This window comes from Halictus rubicundus, chromosome 12 (genome assembly GCF_050948215.1).
Source record: "Halictus rubicundus isolate RS-2024b chromosome 12, iyHalRubi1_principal, whole genome shotgun sequence".
NCBI classification, from domain to species: domain Eukaryota; kingdom Metazoa; phylum Arthropoda; class Insecta; order Hymenoptera; family Halictidae; genus Halictus; species Halictus rubicundus.
In genome coordinates, this window is record NC_135160.1 from 1,929,170 (window position 1) to 1,953,287 (window position 24,118).

Sequence of the window (24,118 nt, forward strand, 5' to 3'; positions counted from 1 at the left end):
AAATTAGTGTCCCCATCGGCCATTTTGTGCCGCGCTCATTACCCCATACAATGCATATCTCGTGCCGTTAATACGTAGCCGAGCTAGTTACGCAATTCGCTTCAACACTCTCCTATTCTTTCAATTTTCGTCCCAACGATTACTGAAAAAAATTGCAACAAACATAGTTAGCAACGAAAGATTTGCAAACTCCCCTCGTGAATAGGCCATTCTACATACATTTAAAGCGAATGACTAAAGCATGAAACCGTTTATTAAAAATCTCATTAACACTGAGATTGTAGTAGTCCAGGCTGTAGTTAATTAACAAATTCGAAGCTAGTAAAATGATAACATAAACCCACCCTAATTTCGCATGTACTACACTGTATGTGAATTTGAACTACACCATTCGTAGAAACAACCATAAACTGAGACACTAGTAAAAATGTCTTTAAAATACACGAATTTAATTATAAAAGCTGTGGTTAAGAAATAAATTTGGACTCGGCAAAATGATGACTTAAACCCACCCTAATTTGCCATCTACTACATTGTATTAAAATTTGAACTAAATCCATTCGTAGAATCAACTATAAACTGAGACACTAGTAAACATGTCTTTAAAATACAAGAATTTAATTATAAAAGCTGTGGTTAAGAAATAAATTTGGACTCGGCAAAATGATGACTTAAACCCACCCTAATTTGCCATCTACTACATTGTATTGAAATTTGAACTAAATCCATTCGTAGAATCAACCATAAACTGAGACACTAGTAAAAATGTCTTTAAAATACACGAATTTAATTATAAAAGCTGTGGTTAATAAATAAATTTGGACTCGGCAAAATTATGACTTAAACCCACCCTAATTTTCCATCTACTACATTCTATTAAAATTTGAACAAAATCGAACCACGCAATATCAAAGAAATCTTCTGAGACTCCTGTCAAATGAAAACTTGCGAAAGTCAAACAGGGGTAGTTGCCCCAACTTCGAGCGTCAATTAAAAACAACAGTTGAACAAGCAATACCAAAATCTGGAAGCAATTAGAAATCCCCGATTTTGCAAGATCGAGGAAGGGTTACGGAAAAAGTGCAAGTTCGTCGACGAAATCGGAGCGGATTAAAGCGGGGGTGGATGTTTTGCGGTGCTAATAGCCTTTCGCGTTCCCCGGAAGGGTGAGTCGACGGGGCGGGGGAGGGGGTAAGAACGGGGATGGATGTTCCCAGGGCGAAATGAGACGAGCCAACGGTTTTTATTACCTGCATAGAATGCTGGGATCGCAGCGATCTTATCGAGCCCGCCGGGTGCAGCGAGGGCACGCTACCCCCGAAGCTCATCGCGGAATTTCTGCATCCACCGCCGGGGGTGGACCAACCCCCGCGAGCGCTGGCCGAGGTCCACCCCATACCGCTGCCGCGATCGTCGATCAACATTTTCACGGCAGATCGTGCATTTCACTGTGATCCCCTGGGCCGATTGCCTCCTCCTCCTCGATCTCTACCCTCTGATTATTAATCGGCGGCACGAGGAATTTTTTTTATTTAACCCGGTCGAGGTCCCGGCGATCTCGTGCTCTCGATCGATGGATCGTCCGCGACCAGAGGCATCCTGATCCGGTTTTCGCCTGGAAAGAGAAAATGTGAAATTTTAGACATTAATTGACAAAGTGTGTATTATTTTATTTGCTAGGTGCAAAAATCAATTTCTTTGCGAACTAGTTGATCATTTACAAACAATTAGACAATTTCATTGGCGCAGTGGCGCAGAACTTTTTCGCAGCTCGAAATGCAAGTCGAATGATTCAATGTCGGTGGAAAATGGGGTAGTACGCGTCACGTTTACCCTAATCTCTCGAACCGATAGAAAAAGCAGCGGAGCTGGCAAAACCACGGCTACGATCGCGCGGGATGCCAAGTTTCGTCGAGGATTCTTGCGGGCAGACGGATATTGTGCATTGGCATGCAGCGTGCACCGGGCGAAACGTGTCCCTCCCTCCCCTCGCGTTGCATGCACAGCATGATCGATCTGTGACGCTGCTAATTGGAGGACAACGCGTCCCGACGCCGATGCTACAAGAAATAAACAGAGATGTAAATCAGGCGAGCTGTTGACGGGTCCCGGCTTCGGACTCGACCAAGATTTCCGGTCAGCGAATTGCAATTATTCAAATGCCCGCGCGTAGAATTCATTATCGATGCTCATCGAGCGCGGGCAAATCGAATCTCGCATGGATTTACGCTGCTGTGCGAACCTTGTTGTAATATTATATCTCGTTGTAATATAATATCCGAACGCCAAAACGTCGCGTCGTTTCGATTGAGCAAAACGATCGAATCGGTTATAGTTCAATTAAGATCTTCAACGTTTCAAATTGCGTCAATCTATCGTCGTTTATATTGATCTCCTCTCACATTATGGTTTGATTGAGATTTTCAACGGTTAAACCACAGTTACATAAATCTGCGATCGTGTGGATGATCTCTTCGGTTGTGATCTAATCGCTTTCGTTACGGTTCAATTATGAATTTCCGACGTTTAAATCGAATCTACGATCTTCTCTGGCACGATCGAGTCGTTTTGCTGATGGTTCAATTAACATTTTCAGCGTCCAAATCGTATCCTCGTGAATTCATGACCGCTTCTATGGTCTCCAGATGTGATTGGACCGCTTTCGCCACGGTTCAACTAAGATTTTCAACATTTAAGTCGCGTGCGCGAGGGATCTATGGCTGCCAGGACTCGTTTTCGTGGATCCGTAGGCGGTACGATTTACCTTAGAGGATCCGAAACTCGTACACGTCGCATTTCCATGAACTTCTAACGCGTGAATTTCATTCCTGTAGATCTTGAACTCTCGGGGTTCATTTCCATAGATCCCAGCCCCGCGAAATCTATTCTGGGATGCATTGCTACCGGGAAATATTTCATCGCTTATGGGATTCATCGGTTCGAGGAAAAAAGTCGGAAGGAAATCACTGCGATCCATAACTCTGTGATTTCTTGCGCTTGCATCTTTCCGCGTTTACAGCATGTGCAATTGTCTAATATACAAGAAAGAATGTTTGCGTGTATTAATAAAAATTGAGTTTTCTTTCACTTTTTTTTTCTAAAAGAAATTTTTGTCGCAATGAAGGAAACCTTTTTATTCTTGCGGTTTCGGTGAAATTAGTCATACAACTTCTATCACAAAAACAATTTCTGGTGGAATGACAATATAAAAGAATTAAGAGACAAAACTAATAAATCAAGAAGAATTATGCAACGGAAATTTAAAAAAGGATTAAATGCAACTTCTGAAATTGAAACTTAAATTAAATAGAAAGATGTTACACATAAAAATTAACGATGCAAAAAGAGATACTTGGAAACTTTTTGTTGATACCTTACAATATGACACAAGGGGAAAACCTTATAACATTATTCAAAGAAAATTTAAAGTGAAAATGGTTGCGCCTATTCTTAATAAAAGCGAAGCTCGAGATATATTAAGTACTCTTTTTCCAAGATCAAATGATATTAATAATTATAATAATTTCTCAAATATAACATGCAACGAATCATTTCTCACAAATCGTAATAAAATTTTAAAAACCGCTGATAATTTTAAACTTCGAAAAGCTTCAGGATTAGGCACAATTCCACCAGAAATTATTAAAAATCTGTGGGGAAAAAATGGGAAAATTGCCATTGTTCACGATTTTCGACTTAAAATCGCGCTTTTAATCGTTTATAACTCGTAAACAAAGTAACCAATATCGGTGAAATTTTCAGCTTGGATATAATTTATTCGAGCGAATCAAACACATTCTTTAAATTTTCAATACAGGCTTAGATAAAAAAGCTGAAAAAACCAACTTTTACTATTTCTTTCACGATTCCGAACAATTGAAATTTTTGTCAAAAATGTTTTACATCTCGTCTAATAAACTAATCCTTCTAACTTCTCAAAAACACTAAAGTCATTTGGACTAATTTGAAAAAAGTTATGCTATTTCAAATAGTGTGTAATCAGTTTTGCTCCTTACTGTATATACAAGATCATGAAAGAGAAAGAAAGATACGAAAAACTCTTAGAAAAAGAGAATTCATTACACTAATGAAATATTCTTGAAACTAACTTAAGATATATACTGATGTATTCTATAAAAAGAGCTGCTTAAAAATGACATCATTTGAAGTAAAGTTGAAGAACAGTACCGAATGATGTCATAGCAGTACAACTGAGAATAGGGCTTTAGTCTGGGCAGTGAGGGTTTGGTGGGTAGTCCCTTAAAGGGTAAATCGCCATTTCAGGGAGTCCCACACAGCCTGATCGCACACCATCTTAAACCAGGTGTTTTTAAATGCATTCCCCCACCGCCCTTAAAAAAGAGGTATGAAAATGGGAATTTGCAGAAAAGTCGTCGGTTGAAAATGCTCTTTAGTCTTTTACAAGGTGCATGAGAGGTCATAGTTCAACAGAAACGCTTCCACGAGCGAGGACAAATCAGAATCGTAGAATAAATTTAGTCGTTCGGAGCTCTGAAATCGAGAAAAGCGTATTCGACAATTTCTCGAACGCATTTGGCCGACTCCCAAGGCGGTGTAATCAACAGGAGCTTATTCTACATGCGAAAAACTGTAGAACAAAATTTCCTCGTTCGAAGCCACGAATCGAGGAAAATCCGATTTAAAGATGAAGTATACTCGCGTTTGGCTAAAGTCCAACAACACGCGTTCGAACTTTCGAAAACGAGACGTCAAAAAGGATTGTATTCTACACTTTCCAATTGTTTCGCGTACATAATCCCCTGTCGATTGCACAACACGTATTTAATCAAAAATTAAATGAATACATGAGTGTGATGTTCGACACGCCTGTCCTAACAAACTTTTGTCTGGATAATAAATAAACCAATCAACAGAGGATCATTCTATATGCAAATACGAGTAAAAAATCTAGAGCAAATATCATTTTCTCGAACACCCGTTTCACGAAAAATCAAGTTTCAATATTTATCGAGGGCACTTGATAAATATTCAAACTTTATTTTCTCGAAAACCAAGTGCGGATGAAAAAATTGTATTGGATTCCCTGTATACCTATTTCCGCCTGCGAAATAACCTTCTGCCGACTATTTCACTTCATTGTGCAATCGAAGTGCACGTGCACTTGATAAACAAAAGTTGATTCTGTACATATACTACATTCTGTACATATTTTTGTAGATGGAACAACCTCCTGGCATTATTTGACATAAATATTCCATCAGAAATTGTCTGACTGCGCGTGTACTGAACAGAGATTGAATTTTTTCTCAAAAACGAGGGCCCAAATGAAAAAATTGTGTTCCACACTTTCAACTGGGTTTTCGTTCATTCTCTAGGACATTAATCTCCGTGGAAAAGCAAAATGCTATAGGGGAGCATAGTAGAGCACTACCTAAGTGCACGTGCACTCGATGGACACTAAATTTTTCTCCAAAAACCAGGGCCCAAACGAAAAAATTGTGCTCCACATGTTCAACTAGATATTTTGTTAATTCTCTAGGATATGAGTCTCGGTGGAAAAGGAAAATGCTATAGGAGCGGGTCGTAGAGCATTACCTAAGTGCACGTGCACTCGATGGACACTAAATTTTTCTCCAAAAACCAGGGCCCAAACGAAAAAATTGTGCTGCACACTTTCAAATGGATTTTTCGTTCATTGTCTACGATATGAGTCTCGGTGGAAAAGGAAAAGCTATAGGAGAGGATCGTAGAACACTACCTAAGTGCACGTGCACTCGGTGAACACTAAATTTGTCTGCATAAACCTGGGCCCAAATGAAAAAATTGTGCTGCACACTTTCAAATGGATTTTTCGTTCATTGTCTACGATATGAGTCTCGGTGGAAAAGGAAAATGCTATAGGAGAGGATCGTAGAACACTACCTAAGTGCACGTGCACTCGGTGAACACTAAACTCCAAAAACCTGGGCCCAAATAAAAAATTGTGTTCCACACTTTCAACTAGATATTTCGTTGATTCTCTAGGATATGAGTCTCGATGGAAAAGGAAAATGCTACAGGAGGGAATCATATAACACTACCTAAGTGCACGTGCACTCGGTGAACACTAAATTTTTGTCCATAAACCAGTACCCAAATATAAAAATTGTGTTCCACACTTTCAACTGGCTTTTTCGTTCATTCTCTAGGATATGAATCTCGGTGGAAAAGGAAAATGCTGCAGTGGAGGATCGCGGAGCAGAGTTTCGGGCCGTTAACTGAACTATCATGTACGATTTCCGGAGACAGATAATCTTTATTTCCGAGGATCTATGGTTTCCGGGGTTAGAGCCGATGACCGGTCTGTTCGTAAACTCGATACGGTTACACGGTCGCGACCGTACACCGAAGTTCCGCAATAAGAAGCCAGAGGCTGAAAACAAACGGCGGATTTGTATTCGCCGGCGGCGTTCTACCTATATATTTGAACTTTACCGGCGCACCGCGGAAAGGAGGATTCCCCGTAACGGCTGCAAAAACATGGACACCATAAATCTACCGTTAAAACACTGCTTAATCGAAACATTCGCCCCGGAAACACGAGCATCGCGCGCCGGATGGCTCGCGCGTGAACCTGTCGACGATCATAACTCCGCGCGGCGCGGCGTTCTGATTATTTCAACAGAGAACCGTTTGTTCTTGCTATAAATCCTGAGAACGGGCCACCAGTTTACTGTCTCGGCCATTTTATGCATTATTCAAGGATTTTTCCCGACGCGAGACTCTTTAACTGTCTTTTTGCGAATCGGAAGAATTTGCAACCAATTTGCAATCTCTCCGATTTATTTAATGGCTTTTTAAACGTGAAAATTATCCATTTTTATATTATAATCGTCTTGACTCAACGATTTATTTAACGTCCTTTTAAATGTGATAATTATTTTTCATTCCGAATCCTAAAAATTCAATCTTGCCGGCTCAACTATTTATTTAATGTCTTTCTGAACGTGAAATTTATTTATTTCTTATTCTGATAGTAACTTCATGTCAACTTGCAATCTGACTAATTGTAAGTAGTATATTTAACGACTTTTTAAACATGAAAGTTTAAAGAAAAGAGCCTCGGACAGACGTACGATTTGACTAACAAAACCATTGCATCTCGAAGGACTTGAACCTAATCTTGAACTATAAAAGAAACTCCTGAAGACAGTATTGTAAAGAAGAGGTTCGCTTTGAAAGCTCGTCAATCTTTAACGAAAATATTGCGCAAGCAGGTCGAGAGACTTTCCGCCATCGGAAGTTTCGGTTCAATAAAAGAGTCCTCGAAGTTCATGTAAACGCTAACGAGTGTGTACTTTGGAGTTCGGGTAGTTCAAAAATGAACTTGTTAACAGAGAAGACAAATTACCTCGGCGTTCAAGCCCGAGCGAAGCTCTGGATGCGTCTTAATCACTCTGTTTACGCGTTTCAACGAATATCCTGAACATTAATTACACTTGCCTCGGAATATTATTACTACCGTTAACACTAGGTTTACGCGACGGGTTCTAATATTTTTAATTTATAATTATTCAGATTCGAAGGACGCATACGTGAGAAATTATTTAGCAAATTTATTTCTTTGGGCATATATTAGTTTAAAAATATTGCTAAAAATGTGGCTAGTCAAAATAGTCACATTTGGTGCTCCGTAAACCTAGTGTTAATAAAGATCTATGTGTATTTATATGGATTACTAGAACCTAATAGGTAAACATTCTTTTTAAAGTCACTGTTTTTATTCCAATTTTTTAAAATTACAAAAACTGGACAAGCATCACGCTTTCAATACAAAATTTCATTTTTTCCAGTTGTAGAATTGAGTTTACACGAATTGAGAAAATGTTATAAATGAAGAACCAAGTCAACTGTGACGGTGAGTACAGTGTTAAGATGGAACACGCGCGATAAGGGCAGCTTTATAAGGGTAGCTTTCCACCCCGAGTAGAAAGACAAAGCCGTAATCAAATTCTGCGAATTAGGGAGTTCCCGAGACAGGTTTGTCTGCATCGAATACAGTACGACTAACAGAAAGATAGGAATTTCGGCCACGTTTCCGGGCGAATTGTGAGACGGTGTTCGTTCGAAGGCAGCTGGATTCAATCTAGCGGGATTATCCAACCCCCATGGGCGATCAGGTTCTATCCAGCCGCGATCGGAAAGTCTGCAGACTCCGTCAACTAGCATCTTTTGCCGCGTCAAGGCAGACTACCCTAATACTCGACCCCGACGCGACGTTTCCGCCACGGGCGAAATGAACGCTGGATGTTCGATGAAAAGGGATTCGCAACTAGACGGCCCTCGTTGAAACCATAATACTGATTCTCTGATGATCTTCGCGGTTCGTCGGGGATTTCGGTGTGCGAATTATTAAACGGCACTGTCAACAATGTCTCGCGGGCCTGTGTCTTGCAAGCGCCGAATGAACGTTGGACGCGTTGAACTATCAGTATGATTTTGAATATATTTCAATGAACACAGTGAATTCTCGATATATGTCAACAACACTGGTCTTGCCAGCGTCATGTACCGTCCAGGAGACATACCCGAGCCGTGTTATGTTTACACTCCTCGGCGTTAAAGGCCTCCTGTGCTCTAATAATTCCGCGACATTTATCATGCAGGCCTTGACGACATACATAGAGAAATCGCGGTACAATCATCTCATGTTTCAGGTGAATGCAGAAGTTTAAGTTTTTCTCCAGTTTTTTTTTTTTTTTATTTGCAGAAGACATGTGAGGTGCGTTACAAGTCGATAATGAAGTTGGTTCTTTACAAGAACCGCATAGTCCACAAAAAGGTGGGAAACGGTAACCATTATAATTATAAGTCATTCTTTAAGAATGTCTTTTCGCCATGTACGTACAATGCCAGTGACTTTTAGCGTCGACGATCGGCGTTAAATTTCGAACGAGCGGTTCTCGAGTGTCGGTTAAACATTACACAAGGCCGGCTTTAAATTGCCAATTAACTCTTTATAATGAAGTCATTTCGTTCGAGGAGGTCCTCGACGAGAAGAAAAAACATCCCCCCGATCATCGTCCGCGTCAGCCCTTGAAAAGGAAGCGGGGCCCTTCGAATAAAAAGCGAGTAAGAAACCTACTCCCCTCGGTCTCTCTCTGTCTCTCTCTCTCTTTCTCTCTCTCTCTCTCTCTCTCTCTCTCTCTCTGTGCACACCCTAGAAGATCCTCCTCTCCCTTCAGGTTCAAAGCAGTTCCGAGAGACCCGCAGGCCTGCAATCTCCTCCGGATGCACACGCGTCCAACAAAGCCAGATGTATACAAACTGGTGCACGGTCTCCTATGCACCATCGTCGTCGTCGTCGTCGCATTCTTTAAGCCGCGCGGCGAACACCATAAGTTATTCGGGAAGTTCCGCAAAAATCATACATATGCTAAAAACTCCTCGGACGCAACAGACTGCATAAGCTTATGCAATTCCCGGGAAGCTATTCTCCGCGTTAAAACTCCGGTTCTTTGGAGTTCTTTAGGTCTTCATTATTTTAATCATTCTCGGAGTATGTTTCGGTACGTCTAGCTAAACATAATTAGGAAAGCGACCGTGCACTTTTGAGGTACAGCGTGCCCGTACCAGCAGGACACGATCGTGTAATCGTGCCTGTTGAGGCCACGTCTGATTCCGTATGAAAACATTCCTGGAGGGCATGCGGGGACTATGAGCAGCGAACAAAGCGCATCATCGTTATCTTTCGTCCCTGTCCGACCCATCCACAGGACGATGGAGGTTCGAGAGTGTCGGACAGGAAACTGGACCGCGAGAAAAGCATGTGCTTGCGCTCCTCTCTCTATCTCTCTAGTTCTCTATTCCCACTGTCCCTACATTCCTATATCCCCAATCCCTCTATCTTTATATCCCTACGACCTTTCTATTCCTATATCCCTCTATATTACTCTATCCTTAAATATTACTCTATTCCTACATCCCTCTACATTACTTTATGTCTATATCCCTCTATATTACTCTATCCTTAAATATTACTCTATTCCTACATCCCTCTATGTTACCCTGTCCTTCAATATTGCTCTATTCCTATATCCCTCTACATTACTCTATTCCTATATCCCTCTACATTACTCTATTCCTATATCCCTCTACATTACTGTATTCCTATATCACTCTATATTACTATATCTTCAACATTATTCTATCCTTCAATATTATTCTATTCCTATATCGCTCTATATTGCTCTATCTTCAATATTCCTCTATCCTTATATATTACTCTATTCCTATATCTCTTAATACTACTCTATTCCTATATTCGTCTATATTACTCTATTCCTATATCCCTCTACATTACTGTATTCCTATATCACTCTACATTACTGTATTCCTATATCACTCTATATTACTCTCTCTTCAACATTACTCTATCCTTCAATATTATTCTATTCCTATATCGCTCTATATTGCTCTATATTCAATATTCCTCTATCCTTATATATTACTCTATTCCTATATCTCTTAATACCACTCTATTCCTATATTCGTCTATATTAGTCTATTCCTATATCCCTCTACATTAATCTATTCCTATATCCCTCTATATTACTCTATCCTTAAATATTACTCTATTCCTACATCCGTCTACATTACTTTATTTCTATATCCCTCTATATTACTCTATCCTTAAATATTACTCTATTCCTACACCCCTCTATGTTACCCTGTCCTTCAATATTGCTCTATTCCTATATCCCTCTACATTACTCTATTCCTATATCACTCTACATTACTGTATTCCTATATCACTCTATATTACTCTATCTTCAACATTACTCTATCCTTCAATATTATTCTATTCCTATATCGCTCTATATTGCTCTATCTTCAATATTCCTCTATCCTTATATATTACTCTATTCCTATATCTCTTAATACTACTCTATTCCTATATTCGTCTATATTAGTCTATTGCTATATCCCTCTACATTAATCTATTCCTATATCCCTCTATATTACTCTATCCTTAAATATTACTCTATTCCTACATCCGTCTACATTACTTTATTTCTATATCCCTCTATATTACTCTATCCTTAAATATTACTCTATTCCTACGCCCCTCTATGTTACCCTGTCCTTCAATATTGCTCTATTCCTATATCCCTCTACATTACTCTATTCCTATATCACTCTACATTACTGTATTCCTATATCACTCTATATTACTCTATCTTCAACATTACTCTATCCTTCAATATTATTCTATTCCTATATCGCTCTATATTGCTCTATCTTCAATATTCCTCTATCCTTATATATTACTCTATTCCTATATCTCTTAATACTACTCTATTCCTATATTCGTCTATATTAGTCTATTGCTATATCCCTCTACATTAATCTATTCCTATATCCCTCTATATTACTCTATCCTTAAATATTACTCTATTCCTACATCCCTCTATGTTACCCTGTCCTTCAATATTGCTCTATTCCTATATCCCTCTACATTACTCTATTCCTATATCACTCTATATTACTCTATCCTTCAATATTACTCTATTCCTATATCGCTCTATGTTGCTCTATCTTCAATATTACTCTATCCTTCAATATTACTCTATTCCTATATCCCTTAATACTATCTATTCCTATATACCTAATATTCCTCTATTCCTATATTCGTCGTTTTGTCTATTCTTATATCTCCCTATATTACTCCATCCCTCAATATTACTCTAGTGCTATATCCCTCTATATTCCTCTATTCCTACATCCCTCTATATCACTTTATCTTTTAACATTACCCTCTCCGTTTTTACGGAACAAATTGCTTTGTTTTTATTCAAATTTCTCTGGTCGCTGAGGGGACTATGAACGCGTTAACAAATGAGGAGAAGATACCGGAGACAACCGAACAAATTTATGTTACGGGCAAATATAAATCGGAATCGCCGAGATTGAACTCCGCGGAGCGGGACCGAGAGAAGAAACTGGAATCGGAATCCTCTCGGCAGTCTCTCGCAAATATTCCAATAACGATAATCGTTTGCATACTAACTGCGGCCGCCGGAACCGATACCGATCGTTAATAATTATCGGCCGAAACGATATATACGGTGCAAGCGGTTTTTAAGCTCTGGGAAAAAGGGGGATACCCGTTCAAGCTGGAATTCAATTCGACCGCGGCAAGAAATTGAAATCGAATTCTCCTTTCTTTCTGGCTTTAGGGGATGAAGACAAAAATAGGAGACGCCCGGGGATCTAACTTCGCGGTATCCGAGGATATTGTGCGTTTGGCATTCGGTCTTCGATCGCAAAGGTAATCCGACTCCCGTCGGTATATATAGATATCGGTAATGCGGAAAGAATTATTTGAAGAAGATCAGAAGCATCTTCCAATCAACTTACTCGCTCGAGTCTGTTCCGCGGAGCAATGTTATTAAATTGTGGCTTCCAGGAAAATATCTTTGGAACAGAGCCTGTTCAGCAGACGTATCGGTACGGTTGGATCAATAGCTCGGTATCTCGTGACAAATCTGTCAATCACGGTTGGCAAAGAGGTGTCTATATTCACCTGCAAATCATCTGCAAATCAAGATTGACGCTGTATTAGCTCAAGTACTTATTCATCAACTTTTCTAGACACAGACACAATTTTTTCATCGAACATGATAATAAATTTTTATAGAAGTAAATCAAAGCTTGTTCAAACAAGTCGCAGGTGGATTACGAAAATAATTACTACCGGATGAGCATGGAAAATAAAAATTATTTGTATGGACAGGAAGTTTCATTCTTCTTTTTACAATTTTAATAAACTGAAACTAAGACGTCGCGAATCTCTCTCTCTCTCTCTCTCTTTCTCTCTCTCGCTCCTCGGGGTAAATTTCCATCAGTTTTCGCAGCGTTATTAAATTCCAAACAGAAGCTTCCGCGGGTTACTGCGCCGACTGAAAGTTTATCGGTGTCGCATCCCGTCCCGTTTCATTATCGACATTATTGGTCGGGTATTATCCGCGCATCGGGCCCGCCGCTGAATCGAGTCCCTTTCTCTGAATTTGCAGAGGCGTCGGGCGCCGCGAAATTGTCTTCATTGTACGCGGAATCTCGCGCGCCAAATAAGAATAAGCATTACTACCAGGAATCCCGATGCAATACCCGGGATCTTCGATTCTCGCAGACGCGCCGCCTCCGAATCGATTTTTCGCCCTCGATTACGCCCGGGCTTCCAGCTTCCATCACGCCTGCCAGCGAATTGAAAATGCACGCGACTCTCCCCCATTCCAGGCCGCACCGATCCGCTGATCGAGTTACTTTCCTAAGTGATAATCCGATGATCTGAAACATTAATAAGCCGTTCTATTTCTCGCGCATCTGCCGAGACGATCTGCCGAGTCGATCGAACGAGAACGAATTGAAACGATGAATAATATTAAGGAAATTGTTGTAGTTAGACAGTTAAGGCCAGTAGCCATCTCGAGCGTTGTTATTGTTAATATACCTTTCGTTAAGGAGAAATAATTGCTAGCGATGAATAGACTGCGAGTTTTATGCTTTTATGACGGGAACGAGGAGTGTATTATTTTTAACTCATTGAATTTATTAAATTTATATTTTACTCCAGTTTATTGCGATTGGGGTAGGGAACTTTCATTTTGCATTAAGATCTGCAGTGTGTTTGTTCAGTCGCAGTGCGATTCTCGATCGAAAATCTCTTCGTATCTCGACAAGAAAAGTAAAATAAAATAGCAAAACGATTATTGTGTGTGTCTAAGCTGTATAATTTTTGATCCCAAACATGTTTTTCTACGATCATGTTATCAGTTATTTGATACAACTGATAAATATCAGTTATTTGATATTTGTTGTAGAACTGTATGTTTGTTAGTAGATGTCTGTTCGTGGCTCTGCATTTCCAGTTCTTGCGTATTTTTGTACTGCGTGCATACAGATCTCGTTAAATACAATTATAAATCGTTGCACATTATAAACGGCGAAAATTCGAACAAAAAGATTGCAGTCTTCGTAAAAATATAAAGAGTACCAATTTGAAGATAGATATTGAAAATATTGATTTCGCCGAAAGATTTACAGTTTCGTCGTTTAAAAGCACACGTATATCGTACAATTTGAGAGTCTCTTTGCACCGAATGAAACGTTTTATCGTCGCAGTGTCGAAGATAAAAGCCGCCGATAAAATTGGCGCTGCGATTCGAAATAGAGTGAGCCATTCGTTGCGAATCAATCGAAATATATGTATATATATATATGTATACATTTTATGCATCCCTGAATGCAAATCAGGTCCCATAGACGCGTTTCGATCGCGTTGCTCGCTGATAGAGTGTTTACAGGAACGAAATGGAGAGCGAAGCTTATGCAACAACCTAATAATAAATGGTAAAACGTGCCCGCGGGGTTTGTAGCAGCACGTGCAACAACAGTCGAAGCTTTTCACCGGTTGAAACGTAGAGAACCGTGAAAGCCGACTGGTTAGATAGGCGATAGCATTCTCTCTCTCTCTCTCTCTCTCTCTCTCTCTCTCTCTCTCTCTCTCTCTCTCTCTCTCTCTCTCACGCACACAGACACACACACTTCTCTCTCTTTCTCTCCGGGATGAAATCAATAATACACCACCATTGAAAGCGGTGTCTCGGTCGACCTTATAGTGCGTTGTCGCGTCGCGTCGGTGTTAACGCGCGTTCCACGCGAATGCGACGGAACCGAGCTTTCCGAGCGATTCTTGACCGATTTTTACGACTTCACTTCGCCCCGCGATACTCTTTTACATGACAATCGACGAAATTATTCGGATGCTTGGAAATCTTCGAAACTCGCTGAAAATCCTCTGAACTCGCTGAAAATCGATTAAACTCGCTCGGAAAATTGCGGAGCACGCGTTTCGATTTTTCAAACTGAGCAAAAAAAAAAAGAAAGAAAGAAAGAGAGAGTTGAGATCAGTACAAATTATTTGAAAATGTTCAAGACTTTTGAGGTTTATACGCCCAAGTGGTATGTGCCTGAATGATCGATCAATCGTGACGAGGAATATGCTCGATATATAAGCATTAACACTAAACCTACCGACCTTTCATGTATACCTAATCCTACCATGAGCGGTCAAATGATCGCTTAAAAAAAAATATGTATCTTAATATAGAAAGACATGCTATGAAATTTTTTCGGAAAGTAAACGATAAAGAAAGTTGTGAATATTGAAAAATGGGTTGAATGTATATTATAGGAAAAGTCAATAAGTTACATGGCGATACAGTAATGTTGTATACAAGAAATTCCAAACGAAATTTCAAAAACGGTCATTTGTTAAATTGGTGCAACGATTTTAAGTTACCCTGAGAGTCCTGTTTGTTACGTGGACGCTTAATGTTACACAGCATCGGGAGATCATATATTCAATCAGACGTTTATTGTTCCGTATGCTTCCCTTTAACTAGCCGCGTTATTTGTTTGCTCAAGGAGCTATTCTAGCTCCACGTTGTGCGTATTCGCCGAGAACGAAATGAAACAATAGGTACGACCTAATAAATGCGGTTTTGAAGCATCAGCTTTAAAACAATGCTCATGTTTCAGGTTAGAGTGTACGTTCTACGTGCATAAATATAAACGCTGCTTGCATTTGCACAGGATTGTTAACCTGGAACTAGTCTGACATGTTGGCACAGAATTTTGGAGGTATCAAGTGACTCTTGATTTGCCAGATGGAAAATGTACCGAATCTTTGAAAACATTTTTCGTAAAAGCCTTCCTTCAAAATTTCTATAATTATATGACACGTTGATACGTTGTTGTAAATTCATTGTAAAAGTTCGTTCTCGCGATCTGTAAATTGGAATCGTCGCTCGATCACGAAACACGACGGGAGCAACAACGATTTGCGCAAATCCACTTCATTTACGAGTCAAATAAACAATGACTGCGTGTCAATCGATCACACGTCCGCTATTATTCACAGTGAAACGTTCGCTTCTTACGATTTAACCGCTTTATGCAAAATGAAATCGCAAAAAATCCGCGATCTGCTTACGACCTGATATTAAACGCCGACGTTTAAAAATAGCCGTGAAAAAATGATCCTGGAGAACCGGGATCGAGCTCGATCGCGCGAAAACAATATCCACTGTTCTGTCTCTCCCTGGACAGAATGACGTTTTAAAAAAGAATCCGCTTGTGTCCGATTTCTCTCGGTCCATCGGGCAGTTTCGCGCGGAATAATTTGCAGGGTCGGCCTCCCCCGGCGATAACAAAAGCGTGAAAATATTTAACGAACAGCCGCGAGGGGCGTGCGAAAACGATGGATAGAAAGGAGGGGGTCGTTCAACGGGCAGAATCGGTGTCGAGCTGTTTACGAAACCGAGGCCGGAAACATTCCTTCGAACTGTCCTCCGCGTTAATTCGACGAACGGTGAATCGCGGTCGGCCGACATTTACGGGGCCAGAACCGTTTAAACTTGTCCGTAGAACAGTTTCGGACCGGCCTGTCGCGTGAACTTGACGCGATGCGCTCTGGGTACCCACCCGTATGCACCCCCGATCCGGATGCGGATCCGTTTTCGACGTGCTGATGTTTATTCCCCCGCGAACTCTGATCCTGACGCGCCCGAATCGAAAATTCCCTTTAAAGCCGACAAAATTTGTGATAGGGCACGTTTTTCAATTTATTGCGGAAATTTAAACAATCGACAGAATTTGTAAGAATTTGTAAGAATTTGTAAGAAGTGAAGTAAATAGAAATTTATAGTGAATTCTCGATATATGTCAACAACACGGGTCTTGCCCGCGTCATGTATCATCCAGGACACATACCCGAGCCGTGTTATGTCTACACTCCTCAACGTTCAAGGCCTCTCTTCGTGGCCCCTCACAGGGTATACCCCGCGGTAGTGGGGATAGTACCGCGACGTTTATCGTCCAGGCCTTGGCGACATATATAGAGAAATTACTGTGTTCGTTCATTTAGGAGCAGTAGAAATATTGGTTCCGTTAAAAACTATTTCTTCGTTCATTTACGAGGGATAGAATAGAAATAATGATTACCTAGAATATACAAGTATTAGGATATTCTATGGTTACCGGGTATTCTGCTATATTCTAGTATATTCAAGTATATTCTGGTATATTCTAGCGTCTTCTGTGATATTTTAGTATTTTCAAGTATATTCTGGTATATTCTGGTTGTAGCCATGCGTAAGGATTTAATCAGGATATGCTGGATAAAAGAATTTATTTTTGGGTTAGGAACAGGGGTACAGGAAAGTGAGGTATATATTCAATTGCTCGCATTATAAATCACAATCATGCAAACTTTCTCTCATCACACGTATACTCTAGCTAGGTTCCGTGGTATTTTCGCAACCGATCCGAAGATGCTCTGTCCTCTCTCGCTCGACAAGGCGTCCAGGTATTATCGCCGTACTCTCCTTGTCGAGACGAGCGGCCAGGAACACTCTTCCGTTCCTTCTCGGCAGGCGTCCAGGTATTGTCGCCGTACTCTCCTGCCGAGCCCTGGGCGGCCAGGAGTTGACCCGTTCTCTCTCGTTCGACAGGCGTCCAGGTATTATCGCCGTACTCTCCATGTCGAACGAGCGACCAGGAACAGACTCCCGTCCTCTCCCGTTCTCCCGACAGGCGTCCAGGTATTATCGCCGTACTCTCCTGTCGGGGTGCTAATGCTATCCAAGAGCGGCCGTGGTCCTTACCTCGTCCTCTCTCTCGGAATAGCAAATAGGCCGAGTCCCTCCGTGATCCCTCTATTTATATAAATTCGTTGCTATCCGCGAACGTGAAATCAACACCCGGTCGTTAAGCGTGATTCGACTTTTCGAGCGCTCCCCTCGCGTCGCTTCCCCGCGTGATTGCCTACAAACTCCCTTCGCGAAACTTCTAGAAGCTTGTCGTTCCGCGTTTTGTTTTACTTTTCCGTCTCGAATTTTCTATACATGCTACATGGTGTATTTTGCTATATCCTTGTATATTCAACTATATTTCGGTATATTCTAGTGCATTCTCCAATATTCTAGTATACTCAATTATATTCTGGTATATTCTAGTGTATTCTGCTATATTCTAGTTTATTCAAGTATATTCTGGTATATTCTAGGGTATTCTACTATATTCTAGTATATTCAAGTATATTCTGGTATATTCTAGTGTATTCTGCTATATTCAAGTATATTCTTGTGTATTCTGCTATATTCTAGTACATTCAACTATATTCTTGTATATTCTAGGGTATTCTGCTATATTCTAGTATATTCAAGTATATTCTGGTATATTCTAGTGTATTCTGCTATATTTTAGTACTTTCAAGTATATTATGGTATATTCTAGTTTATTCAAGTATATTCTGGTATATTCTAGGGTATTCTACTATATTCTAGTATATTCAAGTATATTCTGGTATATTCTAGTGTATTCTGCTATATTCAAGTATATTCTTGTGTATTCTGCTACATTCTAGTACATTCAACTATATTCTGGTATATTCTAGGGTATTCTGCTATATTCTAGTATATTCAAGTATATTCTGGTATATTCTAGGGTATTCTACTATATTCAAATATATTCTGGTCTATTCTAGTGTAATCTGCTATATCCTAGTGTATTCAACTATATCCTGGTATATTCCAGTGTATTCTACTACATTCTAGTTTATTCAAGTATATTCTGGTATATTCTAGGGTATTCTGCTATATTCTAGTATATTCAATTATATTCTGGTATATTCTAGTGTATTTTGCTATATCCTTGTATATTCAACCATATTCTGGTATATTCTAGTGTATTCTGCTATATTCATTTATGTTCTGGTATATTTTTGTGTATTCTGCTATATTCTAGTACATTCGACTATATTCTTGTATATTCTAGGACTATACTAGTATTCCGGTTTAAAGAGCCTCTGTTTATGATTTTACATAAAATCCGCAGAAATATATATTCCGCTTCAGAGTTTCGATTTATTCGTTCATCTGTGGTCAATAGAAATATTGATTTTATGGAAGAGCTTCTATTTACTTGTTCATTTAGAATTTAGAAACAACGGTTCTGCATCAGAGCCTGTATACAGGGTGTTTTAAAAAACCATTCAATACTTATATGGTATATAGGATACACTGTACTGAATAAAAAAGGTTTAGTAAACATAGGTCCAAAAGTCAATCGTTTCTGAGATTTAAACATTTTTGTTTGCTAGTATCATGATTGACTTACATGCTTCCATCGCATGCGATGTTTACTTTAGCGTTTACAAACCGCGTTCTGAATGTTCTTATTCAAGTGCCGACAGTAGATTTCATCCGGAATCAGTCAGTTATTTATCGAAGGAAGGAAGACACGTGGAAAATCTTCTGTAAATATCAAAAGGCCAGTAGTAAATGAATCATGAAGTTAGCAAGCAAAAATGTTTATATCTCACAAACGGTTGACCTTTCGACCTATGTTTACTAAAGCTTTCTTACTCAGTACAATGTAACCTCTATACCATATAAATATTGAATGGTTTTCTTTGAACACCCTGTATAACGCGCTAATTCGTAATAAGCAAAAATGGGGGATGCAGAGAGGATTAACCCTTTGCACTCGAAGCTATTTTAACTCCAGAACAAAACATTTCTTCCTACCTAGAATATTTCCCTTCTATATATTTTTTTTCATGTTATACATACGAGAATGGCGCAATTTACTTGTACAGGGTGTATAAAAATTATATGTCACGAACACCGTAGCGTGATTCTACACCTCTGGATCGGTGGAAATCTGTTTAAAAAATGCACCGCAAAATTCACCTTGACCTTGGGAATCAAGGTCAAAGTGTCGAAAAATTTTCTTTTGTTGCATTGTGTAGTACTCATCGCTCAAATTTTTCGACACTTTGACCGTAATTTTCGTGGTCAAGGTGAATTTTGCGGTGCACCTTTTTCACACATCTCCAGCGATCCGGAGGTGTAGAATCACGCTATGGTGGTCGTGACATATAATTTTTATACACCCTGTACAGTACTGAAATGTTTAGTAACTTATTAAATACGAACAAATTTAATAATGTAAGAAATATTTTGAATAATGATATTTTTTAATGGTGCCTTACAGTCACCATTCGAGTGCTAAGGGTTAATATTAAGATCGGCGTGAAAGAGGAAGAGGGTTCGATCTCGGTCGCCTGGCCGATAGATAAAGCAGCCTGGTACATGCGAACGCGCATCTTCGTCTCTTTTCTCGATCGTCTGCAGACATCTTCCGATGACACCGTTCGCTTCCGGGCGAGCCCGAGCCCCGATAAGCTCCTTTTAACGACGTCTAACTGTCCGGAGCATCTTGCGTCCCTGGCTTAAAAACAGACGGCGATTTTATCAATTTCCCCGGGTATCGGCCAAGCTGGAAGATGATCCCGCGATGCCCGATTCACCGTGGAAGGTCCTCTCCACCTTCCGTTGCAAGTCGCAACTGCGCCGCGCTCGCCTAAGTGCATTAGCCGGTGACCCGGATTCCCGGCGATCGGGAAACGTCGAATCGAATTTCATGTTAAATGTTTGATGCTTCTCTCCCCTCCCCTCCCCCTCCCCGGCCCCTCTTCGACACACGCCGAGGCTCGATGTATTATCGAAATATTCTACGGTTAATTGTGCGGATGAAACGCGGCGTGGTTAATACGCCGGGTGCCACGGGTGCATTTCGCGCATAGAGCGGCCGATACTTGTGCATTATTCCCGCATCCTGTCCGAAACAATCGGTCCCCTTTGTCCCGAAATTTCACGGCTGCCGAACGAAAGAATCGTGTCCGGCCGAGTCTTTGTCGAAATCGTTATTGTTCCACGCGTTTTACACGGTTTGTTTGAGGTTCGTTTTGTTTTGCTTTCGGCTCGAGTCACTTCGAGACCGTTGCTTTTCATTGGGATTTTTCTCCCGTCGAAATGTGCGATTTGATTTTGCGTCGACCGGCGTGTACACCGCGTAAAGAAATGTTCGATCTTGGCTGCCATAGGCGTGTTCTACATCTTCCAGTCGATGGAGATCTGTAAAAAAAAAAGTCGACGGAAAATTGTCCTTGACCTTGACATTAAAGGTCCAGGTCAACTTTGTGGCACCTTTTTTCACAGATTTTCATCTATCCGAAAACGTGGAATACGCCTATTGCAGCCAAGGCCAAACATTTCTTTACACCTTGTACATTGTTACATCGGAAATGGGCGTGGATTGTCTTAAAATTTTTTAACGGAGAAGACCATATCTACGAAGAAGCTATGCTAACGCTTCATTGGCTGTTTCGAAATTAGCCACGTAAAGTTTACAAAGACGATAAGAACGACGCGACAGCGATAATAAATTATCTTTGAGAAATGGCTCGTCATAAACTGTTATTTCGAAGGAAATCGTCAAGAAGAGATAGCAGGCGTGCTTTACGAGACAAGAGGACGCGATTTACGACTTTGGCATCAAGAGAGCCCCAGTAAGACCTTCGTTAAATGAAAAATAAAAAGAGGAACTGGGAAATCTTCGCTACACTTATTTCTTCTCGGCTTTAAATAAAAATAACGCTAGGCGCATTTCTTCTTTCTCCCATTCATTTAAGGTGTTCTAATAAAAAATGACAGAATAGGTTATAATAAAAATTGATTTTCACACCTATGTTGATAGGTTTCAACTTTCAGATTGTTCGTTGTAAAATCGTCGATCTAATCGCACCTGTCACCAACAATTCGATCAGCAGTAATTTAGCCAGACAGTTCCCGGAGATTTGTTAGAATGATCTCGCGGACACCTCTGTTTTACACCGAAGTTTCGCGAGGTGGAACGAAAGGTATACAGGGTGGTCCGTTTCAGTAAGGCCACCTAAATATCTTTTCAGAAGGTCATTTTTTTGGGAGATATCAAGGTCATCGGTGTTTTTTGATACATAACTACATTTCTTTTTTATTTCATCGTGTAACTGATCGAAAAGTACATCCAGATATGTATAATAACACGACCTTGAAATGACCTTGATCTTCGAAAATTAAAGTTTTACCTAGAACTGATGTCGAATATCTTCGGCCTCCGGAACCTGTGAATGCGAAGAAAACATTTTTCATCACACTAAAAATATCGATTAGCAGATGTGTGTGTGTGTGTGAGTTAACTGTTAAAACAACACTCACTTTCTCTTAAGTTAAAAATGGTGTCCTTCTACGATGACAAATTTCATGAAACGTGCAATGACCGACTGTACAGATCTTTCAATTGTTTCGGAATTAATATCAACACAAGCTATAACTCTTCGGTTCTTCATGTCTTCTGGTGTAGTTGGTTGTTCATCATAAACTGTTTGTTTCAATTTTCCCCACAAAAAAGTCCATTGGCGTGACGTCTGGTGAATGCGGTGGCCATCTTACAACTCCAGTGCGACCAATCCATCGATTTGGAAATTTTACATCCAAAATTCTTAAACGGATAGTGGTACATCTTGTACAAGTATTTGTCGCTCATTTTGCAAGAATCTTGCAAACTTTTCTCCATTTAAAGTACCGTTTATGAAAGAAGGACCAATTATTTGATTATTGAAAATATCACACCAGACGTTTACACTCCAGATGTTTATTTACATTCACGCTCTTGGTCAAAGCCTACGATCTCGATAGACATCAGTTCTAGGTAAAACTTTAATTTTCGAATAAAGAAATGTAGTTATGTATCAAAAAACACCGATGACCTTGATAACTCCGAAAAAAATGACTTTCGGAAGAGAATATTCTTGCCAGATATTTGGTCCACTGATACCGTGCACGTTATGTAACAAATATGATCGAGATGATGAAGAGATATTTAGGTGGCCTTACTTAAACGGACCACCCTGTATAACGGGCAGCGATTTTCAGCTCTTTTCTCGGCGACGATTCAATTTCGCACGGAGTCGGGAAGAAGTTGGCCGTGGACGTCGCGGAAGCGAAACTTGACGAGGCCGAATTAATCCGATAACGCGGTGATCGTCGCGCATCGGCGGCCCAATTCCTCGAACCGGCCATCTCTCGAGTTTTCCCGAAACTTCAGAAAACTTCCCGGCCAAGCGATTTGATTGGCGGGCAAGCCGGTTCCGCGTTGAAACAGAAATTAAAACTTCCGCGGACACGGTGATCGACGGAAAATCGAATCCCCCAATCAGGGAACACTGTGTAGACCCGTCTTCGACGAGCTGGGAGTCATTCGTCGTTAACCGTTAATTGATCACGGACTTGCTCAAAAAGTAATATTGGAAACTCTTAAAATCGCTCGACTTTGGACGCGCATAACTTTCGGGCCAGTAAATTCCTGACATTAAAACTTGGATTTTCGACATTTTCTCGCCAAAATCTACAGGATTGCATAAAAAGAGATTAAACATTTCTGGTTTCCTGAGGCAAAGTTTAACCAAATGCTACCCTGGCACACAGTTACGTTGCGTCAGAGACAACTCCGGTACAAAGAAGGGGACGCAGGAATGAAAGCCTCGTCGAAGACACCTTGATGTTCGACTTGAGGACGTCGCAGGCACTCGAGTCTCAAAAGCAAGGATGTCTAAACGAGGAAACCCTAACCGAAACTTTACTTAAGCCGTCCAATTGTCGAGCAGCTCTGCATCCGATTTCGACCCTTGTTAATTCGCCACCTCGGGAGCAATCCGTCGCACGAATATAGAAAGTAAGAGAGAGAGAGACAGAGAGAGAGAGAAGAGAGACAGGACCGCGAAGCTCTCCACATTTCGGTTGAATATGTATGAGCCCGCAGGTGTGCGCGGTACGTTCAATTTTCAGAGGTGAATCTTACTGATGTACGCTGAGCGAGGAAAGAAAGTGGGACAGCACTGATTCACCTGCTCGCAGCATCCACCCATGGTTTGTTCTCGGACCAATCGGACCCGAAATCGATCTTTTTACACGTCAAAAGAATGACACAGCGGTCCAATACCAAGTTTACTCGGAGCCGAATGTGTGTATCGCTCTTTCGATTTTTTAGAAATTTTTAACTCGTCAATTGTGTAATCTCTACAATGTGTATTCACTGTGTTATTTAAATTCATATGTGTATTTTATCGATCGCACTGTGCACGGGTTTTTCCGAACGAGTTGTTCGACTTTTATTTGATTTTCTTCTGTCGTGCTTGTGCCAAAACATT

At 40.4% G+C, this 24,118-nt stretch overlaps 1 protein-coding gene across 1 annotated transcript in view; it reads right to left on the reverse strand.

The window, feature by feature from the left end:
- LOC143359788 (monocarboxylate transporter 13) overlaps nucleotides 1–24,118 on the reverse strand; it is a 192,652-nt gene that overhangs the window by 99,502 nt on the left and 69,032 nt on the right. The window contains exon 3 of the mRNA XM_076798033.1: nucleotides 1,251–1,615. Within this exon, the coding sequence (XP_076654148.1) occupies nucleotides 1,251–1,424 (174 nt within the window). The 5' untranslated portion in view covers nucleotides 1,425–1,615. The remainder of the gene's footprint in view (nucleotides 1–1,250; nucleotides 1,616–24,118) is intronic.